Here is an 11,472-nt window from a genome sequence, read left to right as displayed (position 1 = left end):
CAGCGAGAGAGGGAACACAAGCAGGGGGAGTGGGAGGGGGAGAAGCAGGCTTCCCGCCGAGCAGGGAGCCCGATGTGGGGCTCGATCCCAGGACTCCGGGATCATGACCTGAGCCGAAGGCAGATGCTTAACCATCTGAGCCACCCAGGTGCCCCTAAGTACACAAATATTTTAATTGTCAAAATGCAAGATGCCTGTCAAGGTCATTTTTATTGTGACCCTTTTATGTGACCCTAGGGTCCTCCTCATCAGCTGAGTATTTCCTCCTGTGGCAGGATCCCATAGACCATAGCACTCATCACATTGATGTAATAATTTATCTGCTTCCTCAGGCCAGACTTTGGATTCAAGTCTATTAAGGTATTACCATGCACAGCCCCTATCCTAAGCCCTGGGGATATGAGATACTATTGTAATTTTTTAGGAAAGAAAGGACGTGAAACTGAACTATAAGCAGAGGCATTAAAAAGAGAGGGAAGAGGAAACCTGAGAGATATCAAAATTAGAACCCAGAGAGGGACACCTGGGTGGCTCAGCCAGTTAAGCGTCTGCCTTCGGCTTGGGTCATGATCCCAGGATTCTGGGATGAGTCCCGAGTTGGGCTCCTTGCTCGGTGGGGAGCCTGCTTCTCCCTCTGCCTGCTCTGCCTGCTGCTCCCCCTGCTTATACTCTCTCTCTGAAAAATAAATAAAATCTTTTTTTTTCTAATAAATTCTTACTTAGACTTGTGGTTTATTTCAGATCGAAATTGTATCATCTTCCTGTGAAATATGGAAATGTATGGCCAAAACAACCAGCTTTGCCTTTAGCAAATTCTGTGGCCTCATGAAAACATGAACAATACTGTTTAGACTGTTTTGTCTATAAATACTGACTATAAATAAAGTCTTAAAAAAATTAGAACCCAGTGACTGACTTGATGTATGGTCTAAAAAAAAAGTGGATGTATAGTGATACCCTTCCGTGACATTAGAAAGCAGTTTGGTGGGATAGAGGATATTTGGAAACTTTGAGTTGATGTGCATTGTCTTTGGAGCAAGATGGAGCTTCTTCCTGTCTGTTGGCTATACAGTTGGAGCTCAGAGGAAAGACTAGAGCAACAAAGCGACTTTGGGAATCACCAGTATATTAACAGTAATTGAGGTTTGGGGTATGGATGTACAGTTGTCCCCCTTTCCAGATAAAGAAATTGGGGCTCAGAAATGTTAAGTAACTTGCCAAATGTTAGAGTTGGGATTTTAACTCTGATTTTTTTCACATTCCATTCTTGTGACTTTGGCCTTAAAATCTGCATCCTCTCCAAGGGTCACACATTTGGCTTGAAAATTGTAAAAACACATGCTCAAGGATTTTGTAATGTTTTCCTTGTGTTGTAGTTTTGTTGCCCTTTATTCATGCTTATCATCTTTCTCTGAAATCATTCTCTGGTCATTTCAGTCAGAAGTTTCCTTCTGAAGGTGATCCAAATCTTTTATTCATACTTAACCTTATATCGAGGGGAATAAGCACAACCTTCAGCTATGTTGTGCAGCTGTAGCCTCCTTAAGGGCCAGGATTTCAGTCTTCCTTCCAAGGACACCGTTCCTGCCCCAACCCAGTTAATGGGAGAAGGTAGGACAGGTCCAATCACACCTCCTTGGGAGGTCAAGGAATATGAGTCTGATGGCCACCGTTAAGAGATTCACTTTGTGGCCAGGGTTACATAGGCTGGTGGTGGTGCTGGGGGTGGGAGTGAGGTTGACTGAACAGGAAGTGGGAAAGAGCTCTAATACTGCCTTAGTATGGCAAGTTATTGGAGAGGCCTCATAAAATAAGTCTGTAGAAGGAACTTCATTTAGTCTATGTGTGAGGGAGTATGTAGACAAGATACGGTCAGATCTCAGCTTGCCTCTCAGTCTTCCTCTTGGGTTTCTCCATTACATTCCAGGGGTTTCAGAGAATTTCACATCATCTTTCCATTAATGATAAACAGATATTACTATGAAATAGCCAATTATTGGACATTCCAGAAAGATCAAAGGGGCCACAGTCCCTGTTCAGTGCTGAGCAGTTTATCTGCTTTAGAGCCTCATGGGTGGCATTAAATTCTGGATCCCTGTCCATTTTCCATGACTGTTTAGTGGAACAGAACACTATAAAAGGCTAAAAGTTTTTGGTTTTGTTTTATTTGTTTGTTTTGACAGTCAAAATGAGTGGTTCTGGTGCTTTCTGAAATGTAGGGGGACATAAGAAATGGGGAATGATGACAGGCACCGAGGGCTGGAGTAGGCAGACTAATTGGTGCTATCTTTGGCTGGGGAGAGGACAAGAGTCATCCTCTGAGGGGAAGATACCAGGCAGATCCTGGGAGAGGATACAGGTGAGTTCAATACCATATAATATGCATGAACATATAAAAATGAACATATATACACTTATATATGTGTATGTATATTCAGGAAGGCAAGACTGGTGGAAAGGAGGAAAGTAGAGAAGGATCGCAGTTTTAGGTGGTATAGTAATAAGACATAGCAGTGGGGCTGGGTAAAGCTGCTGGCAGTACTTGACAAGACTGGATGTGTTTAGAAAACCACTTGTGTTTGTGGGTTCTTTCCCAGCAGATTCAACACTTAGCCAACACTCTTAATAACACTAAGGGCAAATAGATTGAAACTCAGATTTACTCACCTACTTCCCCCAAAAGCACTTGAACCTTGGGTTGGCTTCCTGGCTCTAGGAGTCTTTTGACTCCTAGGCTCTTTTGAGTGCAAAGTAAATTGGCTTTGCTCCCTTATCATACCCTGGTCAGGAACAGTCGGCCTCTGTCCCAGGTACTCAGACCTCCATCTACATGCTCCCCTTCCCTGATTCTCTCCCCGCCTGCCCTTGGGAGGGGAGGACAAGCCCCTCTTCACGGCCTACTGTGATCTTCATTCCAAGAGTCGCTCATTCCATGCAGCTGGCCGGCAGTGGAGGCAGGATATAGGCAAGAGAGTTACAGCAGCTTCCCAGATGAGTTCTCCAGAAAGATCTTGCCAATAACCAACAGGGAGCAGAGCAGGGGAGATTCTATCATTTGCTTTTGACATCCTGTCATATTAGCTACATGCTTTTGAATAAACACAAAGTACCTCCTCAAGGTGGGAGTGCTGTGGCACTCCTCTGAAAACCTCCCCTGCAGACTATGGGCCTTTACGGAAGTCATCAGTGAATTCTGTCTGTGGGATTCCTGGCCACTCCTTCTCGTCGCTACTATCCTCATGTCCACATTGCTCCTCTGGGCCTAAGGACACCAATGGGAAGCCATGATAGAATTCAAGCCTGACCCTTATTTACCTTACCTTCCTTCTCTACTCAAGCCCCTTTATCCACAGCCCAGGGTGGGCTGGGAGGAGTTGTGTGGAATGCTGACCCAGCTTAAGTGTGGGTTAAAGCTCCTTCTCTAGATGGGAAGGACATTTTAGCCTCCCCTCATACCTTCCCTTAACACACCACAGTGGAGAGAAGGAGGAGACAGACAGTGCTTTGCTTAGAGACATAGAGTGTATTTTGGGTGGCACTCTGCCCCACCTGCACATTAATGAAAATGACAGCAGCAGTCCTCTTCAAGGGACACAGATGTTGGGGGAGCCTACCAAGTCTTTTGATTGTGTTGGGTCTTCTTGAGCAGACCAACGTTTCCCTCTGAGGTGAGAGGTGAGATCCAGGGTACGTTCCCTGGTTGGGTGGCACAAGCCACTCCAGGACAGTGCCGAGGGCAGTGGCGGGGGTGGCCCAGGACTGAGGCAGAATGGAGTTGGTGAGAGCGGGAGCGGTGCCGGAGCTTACTGTCTGGGGAATGGGGACCATCCAAGAAGGCCAGGCCCACCTGCTTCTCAGTGGGGGAAGATGGAGCCTTGGAGTCCCCTCTTATCCGCTCTGTCTTGGTTCGCCCCATGGGACTTTTAGCTGGAGCCAGGCCCTTTTCTACATTTTCTTTTCTGGTGTTGGCCACTTTCCCAGCTGTAGAGAACATGGATTCCTCGTGCACTTTGCCTTTTGCCTTGGAGTTAAAACAGTGCAGAAAGGATTTCATCTTACTTCTCAAGCCCGATTCAGGAAGGCTGGGCCTCTTGTGGGTATGGACTGGCATCACCTGGCCCTGCAAAACCTGACCTTTCAAAGTTTGGCCCTGCAAAGGCTTACTGTGAATGAGTTGGCCCAGGAAAAGCTGGCCCTGTGATGCCTGGGGCACCACAGGTTGGGCATTCTTAGGAATCCTTGCTGGTTTGAGGATGACATTAAGCTTGGTTTGACTGCTGTGCAGGTCATTCTTCTCAGATACCTTCGCCCCAGGGATTCCCGGAGGTGGCTCTGGAAGCTTAATCTGAGGGTGATGCCGGGTACTGTGTTCACAGGGAGCATCAAGATGAAAGCTACGGCTCCGTCGCCAGGGGCTATGAGGAGTCCTGTTCAGAAGCATCCCTTTTGGCCTCTGGGCTTCATCAGGGAGGCTTACGTCTCTTGTAGAGGAGTGTGCAAACCCTGCATCCCCTTCTCCGTGGTCCCCTGCCAATTTGGGTTTCCCTGGGTCCTCTCTCTTTTCTGCCAGCATGGGGACTTGGGCTGAGTCCTTGCTGTGGCCAGGGCTTTGGGGCTCAGGGCTCCAGGGCTCCTCCAGGCTGGGGCTGTTCACATTGGCCTCCAACTGAACACAAAGCACCTGGGCCTCTGTCATGTCCCCACTGGGTTGTGAGATCTTAGAGGCCCAGTGGGCAGAACCATGAGGTATTGCTCTTGAATTAGGTTGCTTCTGGTTCTGCTGCACTGCCTTTAACTCAAGGACCAGCTGTTCTTTAAGGTGGAGCCATTCTGGATCTGGGACACGAGGAGTGTCTGGTGGGATGGGGAGATCCTGGAGCAATGTTTTTCCTTGGTTGTTTAGACTCCCTAGAGACTCCTCTGTGGGTGTGTTGTCTGGGGCTGCTACAGTTTGTTCTCTGGACAACCTTGCCTTTACGGGAATTCCCAGTTGTATCTCTAGGATCTTCTTTCTTAGATGGAAATTTAGTTGGGCTAAAATGGGTTTCTTGAGTGTGTAGGGCCCAGAGGCCTCTGCCTGGCTTTCTAGAGGCACCGCCTTGATCATTTCTTCCACCTGCTCTTCCACCTGGAGCTCATCTTCAATGTCTGCACAAGTCTCGTTGGCATCTTGAAAGCATGGCCCAGGACTCAGACACCGCTCTTCCGATGAGATCATCTGAGTCAGAGGTTCACTTGGGAACTCACCAGGTCCAGGCACCATTCCTGCGATTACAGCTTCGGTAGAGATTGCCGGTGCCATGGCCCTAGAGAGAGCCACATAATAAAGAGCAGGCAGCCCTGACAAGAAGGCCAGGTACTTGTGCCGCAAAGTTGTCTCCAGTTTCTCAATGGCTCCCTCGGACAGGGCTTGGGACAGCTTAGGGTGTTCAGTGATAGCATCTGGTGAGGCTTGTTGCTGTTGATCAAGGGCCACTGGTATCCAGGGCACAGCTTTTTGTTTTAGGGCAGGGTCAGTTGCTACCTGTAGCTCCAAGGGCTTGCTTTCTGGGATGCAGGTGAAGGGAGCCACTTGCAGGCCCCCAGGAATTATGCACTGCCAAGAGCTATATACACGAGCAGGGACCTCGCCCTGGTGAATCTGCCCACATTTGGAGTTGATGTGGCCCTGCAATACTGCCTTGGCCTGGTCAAACAAGTGTGGCATGGGGACTGACACTGGGCCTGTGATGGGTGAGAATGGGTCACCGGCCCCAGTGGCCTCTAGGGCTGTAGGTTGGGGAGCATGGACGTTGGCTAGGGCTGTGCTGCTCCAGGACCGAGTTGACTGATCAGTGGGGGACAAGAGCAATTGGATGGACTCCTGGATCTTTGGGGGCAGGCCCCAGCGATGGTGAATCAACTGCCGCTGGAGGTGGAATTCTAGCAGCCTCCGGGCATGCTCCGGGAAGAAAACCAGTTCCCTAGTGAGGACTGTGATGGGTTTCACTGGCCAGGAAGTTTTCACTGTCTCAGGAGACTGGGCTTTGCCACAGGGTCTATACTGCATGGGGTTCTGGGTGTGCTGAGGTCTCTGGAAAACAGCTGACAAGCCCCACTGAAGCTGGAGCTGCCTCTGCAGCAGGTGCCACTCCAGGGCATCACACTCGGCCAGAGTCAGAAATGGGACACTGATTTGAGGTTGTTGGTAGTCAGATGGAATGACCCAGTTTGGGGAAGATGGGGAAGAGGGTGTGGCAGACTGGGATGGAGTTTTAGGTAGCAGAGGGAGAATGGAGAGTTCCTTGAAGAGAAAAGAATCCTTCAAGGGATGCTTGGACATGCTCCCATTCGTGCAGAAACTTTGAGAGCCCAGGAAGGTGTTAACCAGGGACTCACTGTGCAGAGAAGGGAGTCCACAGAATAGCTGGCTGTATTTCTGCTGCAGATGGCCCACTGAGTCATGATCCTGGTACCCAGGAAGTGCACAGAGGCCACTTGAGTCTTTAAGGGCTGGAGAGGTCAAGGCCAGAGCCATATCATTTGGGATTTGCTGGTGGTGGTGTCTTTGTTCTGGATCCATAATGGACCATTCAGAAACCCAGAAGGCCTGGGTAGGCTGGCTGGCCATACATGAACCCCAGGTCTGGTAGGAATAGGTCCCAGATTTTTCAATAGAGAACTGAGAAGTATTCTTCTGGATGAAAGAAACTGGTTGGTTATTTACAGGTTGGTAAAACAACGGCGGATTTGGCATAAGCTGCCTCAGGGACTCCTCCACACGTCTGGGTAGCCCCCACCTTTGGAAATGCATCCATTTTTTCACATGTACCTCAAGAAGCCTTAGGACTTCAGGACTGAGGAATGGCAGGTGGGCAGGGAGGACAGTAACCATATGCAAGGCCATAGGGTGTGTCAGGGTAGTGATTTCTCCGTTCGGGGTCTGCACAGAGACCTGGGAATTCAAGGACTGTTGTCCTTGGTTTCCACAGACAAGGGTTGGGCTGCTCTGCATCATCTCCTGCTGGTTCACTGGAACCCTAGGCTCCTCAAGTCTTGAATAACACAAAGTCTCTGGGCCCCTGGGCACCTCTGGCATTTGAAATCCCTGCCCCAGCTGGAGGTGTTCAGCCCAGCAATCATGGATCCTGACTGTACCAGCTGACTGGACAGCTGACTGTGTTAAGGATTTCTGACCCACTAATTGCAACACTGGGGGGGTTGCAGATCCAAGTGCAAGTGATTTGGAGTGTAGGGAATGTTGCTGCAGACTCTGGTTGAAAGACACAGTAGACATGGACAAAATCTCTAGGCAAGAGGAGTCCTGCAATGGCCCTGATGAAGGGGGAGAGATCAGGGTGTTCTCACCCACCAGCCACTGCTGAATCTCCAGAGCCACAGCATTGCAGATTTCGCAGCAGGTATCCGCACACAGGAGCCGCCTCACACTTCCCTCCTGAGGAAGCCAGTTCTGGCTGGGAAGGGAGGATGGCAACAGTTACTGATGGAATGACATCTGCTTCTTTCTTTTGTTTTGCTTTTTTTTTTTTTTTTTAAAGATTTTATTTATTTATTTGAGAGAGAGAATGAGAGAGAGAGAGAGCACAAGAAGGGGGAGGGTCAGAGAGAGAAGCAGACTCTCTGCTAAGCAGGGAGCCCGATGTGGGACTCGATCCCGGGACTCCAGGATCATGACCTGAGCCGAAGGCAGTCGTTTAACCAACTGAGCCACCCAGGCGCCCTTGTTTTGCTTTTTTAAGTAGGCTCCACACCTAGCATGGAGCCCGGTGCGGGGCTTGAACTCACAACCCTGAGATCAAGACCTGAGCTGAGATAAAGAGTGGGATGCTTAACCAACTGAGCCACCCAGGCACCCCAACACCTGCCTCTTTGAATATGTGTGGCCTGGAGATTTCATTCACCCTCCTCTAGTCCTGGAAGCCTTGGGGCCTGTACCCTCATGGTGTTTACCCATCTCCTTTGCCTCCTAGGAAAAGGCCATTGGCAAATTATGTTGGGCTGGGCTGGGCTGAGGGTCTGGAGCTTGTTGGGCAAGGTCTCAGACAACCCGTGGGAATGCAGGGCCATGAGAGACTAAGAGGTGGGGTGTACTGTCTGTTGATCTATGTTGAGAAGCTGAACCAGGAGAAGGAAACCAGGCAGAGGCAGGGAGCCAATGGTTAGCTGAATGGGCATCACCAGGAACATTCCCAGAAGAACCTGGAGTCAGTCTCATCTGGGATTAAGAAGGCCACAACCCAGGGGTGCCTGGGTGACTCAGTTGGTTGGGCGACTGCCTTCGGCTGGGGTCATGGTCCCAGGGTCCTGGGATCAAGCCCCACATTGGGCTCCCTGCTCGGCGGGAAGCCTGCTTCTCCCTCTCCCACTCCCTCTGCTTGTGTTCCCTCTCGATGTCTCTCTCTCTCTGTCAATTAAATAAATAAATAAAATCTTTATAACGAACTAACTAACTAACTAACTAACTAACTAACTAACTAACTAACTAACTAACTAAAGAAGGCCACAGCCTGGCATTCAGTATTCCTAAGCTGTGGAAAATGAGGTCTTTGTGGGAACTCTGCATTCTGGGGACTATGGAGTGTCCTAGCTCCTGTACATAGCATCTCTTAAAGGCCAATCCCATTCTTTAGAGATTTTAAGAAGAGGATAAGATGACACGATCCTTTCTGAGGGCTGTCCCAGGAATTGGCCTCTCTGAAGATAAAACCATGGAGGTAATATTAGCAGGTTCCATGGGTCTGCCCTTGAATAGTTGTAACTATAAAGGGAATATGACATGGTGATTTATTTATGCATGCATTTCTCTATTCTCTTGACTGGATAATTTGTCTGTGGCTGAGTACAAACTCATGTAGCGTCGTCAATGAATTACATAGTAGCAAAATCCTGAATTTCAGGACCACTGTGAACCTAAGCCCAGAGCAGAACTGGAAGACTCCTCCTTCCTGAGACACCTGATCCCCCTCTGCCCTGGCAGTCTCAATCAGTCTTCAGCATCCACTGTCTGACTCCCTCCCAGACATTATCCCTCTTCTCCTCCCTGCCCCAGGCCAAGCAGAGAAATCATCACAGGCCAGGCTGGGGGTTTGGAGACTGCAAAGAGCAAGTGATCACCTTTTCATAACAGAGAGCAGCTCCCATGGCTTCTCAGCTTCTTCCTGGCAAAATCTCCTAGCTGAAAAACCAGGACAGTGTTACAAGGAATGAGAGGATGCAGGGACATCCTATAGCAAGCTGAAGGCCTTTGAGTAAGAAGAGGCTGAAAACCCCAACAGTCAATGCTCTAAGGCATGTCTGTGTACAACTTAACCCCTTGCAACATGCTGTCCCGGACCTAATTTCATTTGATCATCACAACCACACGCTGAGTGAGGCAGGATCATGAGATGCCCATTTCAGGGATCACAGACTGAGAGATGAAGCGACTTCCACAGGGTCGTAAAGCTAGTAAATGACACAGCTAAAGGCTTCTGTCCTGCTTCTTCATTCTTCATTCCCAGGGGCAGGGGTAAGGTAGAGAATTCTGGAACATTCCTAGGCCCTGATTTCCCACCCAAGAAAGTCTTCTGGGAGAATCTGTCAACTGGGGTAATTGGAGCTTTCAGTGGTTAGAGCACCAGGCTACTTGTTGGAGTAGGAGTAGGAGTCAGGGGAATCTTGTCCATAGTGAGGGGAGTCAGAACAGAGACAGACCTTACCTCCTGTTGCTGCATCTCTTATCCTGACTTTTCTGTGACGCTTAAAGACAAAATGTTAGAGTATGAAGCTGGGACACCATTTCTATTCATGTTTAAAACATGACAAAGCTAATACACATTTCCCAATCCCTTTCTATGTGTCTGTCTATATTTTATTTACTTTCCTAACTTTCCTTTCCATACCCATTTCTTTTCACCTCAACATTTCCCTTCTCTGCTTGTTTTTTATTTATTTCAAGGCTCTTCCATACTCGATACCTCTCATTTCTTTCCCAGGAGAAGTTATGCATGAGGTTTATGATGAAGCAAGAGAAAGAGTGGAACAGATTAAAGGGTGTGTAGGTGTAATAGCCAAAGGATTTCTGTTAACAAATGCCTATAGAAACCACCAACCAGAAAAATCCCGCTTACTGGGAGGTATTCTGAGATCCAGGATGTAGATTCCATTTCATCTAGGTCCCAACCCAAACCAGATTGAGAGGTTCTTTATTTTTCAACTAGAATACACTGTAGGGTGGCCTGGAAAGGAATTATTACTAGTCTTTGAGAAGTACCATATAAAAGTTACTGAATGCATGGTATAAAAATTGGGGAGTGGTGGTAAAAGAAGAGACTCTGAGATCTTAAAAGCTTCTTATCTGAGGCTTAATTAGTTCAATCATGGTCTCATGTTTCCCTACCTGGCAGCAGATCCTTTTGGGTTCCAACCTTAATCCACAGTAACTCCTTGTTACTTGCCAGATAATTAGAAGAATAATGAAGATGAAGCCATAGGTATATAAGGGATACTTGAAATCCCACAGAACAACAGTATGGCTCAACATGGTCTAAACCACATTAGCACGAGGAGAGCAACCATTCCTATATCTAGGCATTCAGGGTCCTGGTGCCTAATGACTCCCAATGCTATGCCTTGTCATCTCCACCTCATAGATGATGGAACCAGGCCACCAGACTGCATCACAAAGCCCTTCTGTTTCACAAGGCAGGCGTAGTGTCAAAGACTTTTATCTGTCTTAGGGAAGCTTATATGGTGATTTAGTCTGTAGAAGAAGGTGTCCAATTGTCTCTAAGGGTTACAGAGCCTGGGACTAAAGGTGTCTATTCATAGGCAGTGTCTATGCCTCCACTTTGTCTGTACTCTGCACACTTCACACCAGCCTAATGTCTTGGCTCTCTCCTTTACATCTGGTCACCCGTCCCCAGAAAACTGAATGTTTAGGGACATAGGGCGCCTTTTGAAGAAGAGTGGCTGGGACAGAGGAATCCCCATTAACTCCCTCACCTGTACTAGAAATATATCTGTGAAGCACACATGAGGTTAGGGAGAGCAGAGTCTGGTTATGGCTTGAGAATGGAGAGCTTTGATATTACAGGCATTGGGTGACGGGGAATCAAAAGTATATAAAGGGGACAATGGTTTATATAGGAGGAAAAGGGCAAGGTGACACCTTTAAATGACATTGTGGGAACCAGGAAGGAATGCCTCCCGGTGTGTGTGGTCTCAGGCTTACAGATAAGTGGGAAGAGATATAAACACTGCCTTCCATGGAGATAGAGTAAGGAGATTCATTTATTGACCTCTTTAAAAGTTGGTTTTCTAGAGCTGTTTTTACCATGTTATAGAATTCTGTCTGCTCATGGATATGACTACCTCCAGAGAGGGGTTAGTGGCCACTTCTGACTTAAGGTCATAAACTAGTTGGTGATCACGGTTAGATCTACTCAGCTACTCTGGATATAAGCTGTTTGCCTGAAGGAGGGTTTTTTGTTT

The 11,472-nt window shown here is 48.1% G+C and overlaps 1 protein-coding gene across 1 annotated transcript; it reads right to left on the bottom strand.

Moving 5' to 3' along the window:
- Nucleotides 1-3,479: 3,479 nt before the first annotated feature.
- FAM205A (family with sequence similarity 205 member A) lies at nucleotides 3,480-10,522 on the bottom strand. The gene is made up of 4 exons (XM_035016403.1): nucleotides 10,379-10,522; nucleotides 9,699-9,738; nucleotides 9,115-9,175; nucleotides 3,480-7,454 (listed from the first exon to the last, which is right to left on the bottom strand). Exons 1-4 carry the CDS (start codon nucleotides 10,520-10,522, stop codon nucleotides 3,611-3,613), a joined length of 4,089 nt encoding a protein of 1,362 aa, XP_034872294.1. The 3' UTR covers nucleotides 3,480-3,610.
- Between the last annotated feature and the right edge of the window lie 950 nt (nucleotides 10,523-11,472).

The sequence above is a fragment of the Mirounga leonina genome, unplaced genomic scaffold, assembly GCF_011800145.1.
Source record: "Mirounga leonina isolate KUSES-001 unplaced genomic scaffold, KU_Mleo_1.0 Mir_170, whole genome shotgun sequence".
Lineage (NCBI taxonomy): Eukaryota > Metazoa > Chordata > Mammalia > Carnivora > Phocidae > Mirounga > Mirounga leonina.
The sequence above is the reverse complement of the archived record's forward strand: the minus strand, read 5'-3'. Positions and strand labels throughout refer to the sequence as shown.

Excerpts from the sequence above, each read along its gene's own strand:
- FAM205A (XM_035016403.1), bottom strand. The coding sequence starts at position 10,522 with ATGTTGAGCCATACTGTTGTTCTGTGGGATTTCAAGTATCCCTTATAT. Across the intron at positions 9,739-10,378 it reads CCAAAAGGATCTGCTGCCAG|CGTCACAGAAAAGTCAGGAT; the intron begins GTAGGGAAACAT and ends TTTGTCTTTAAG. Across the intron at positions 7,455-9,114 it reads CTGCTCTCTGTTATGAAAAG|CCAGAACTGGCTTCCTCAGG; the intron begins GTGATCACTTGC and ends CTCCCTTCCCAG.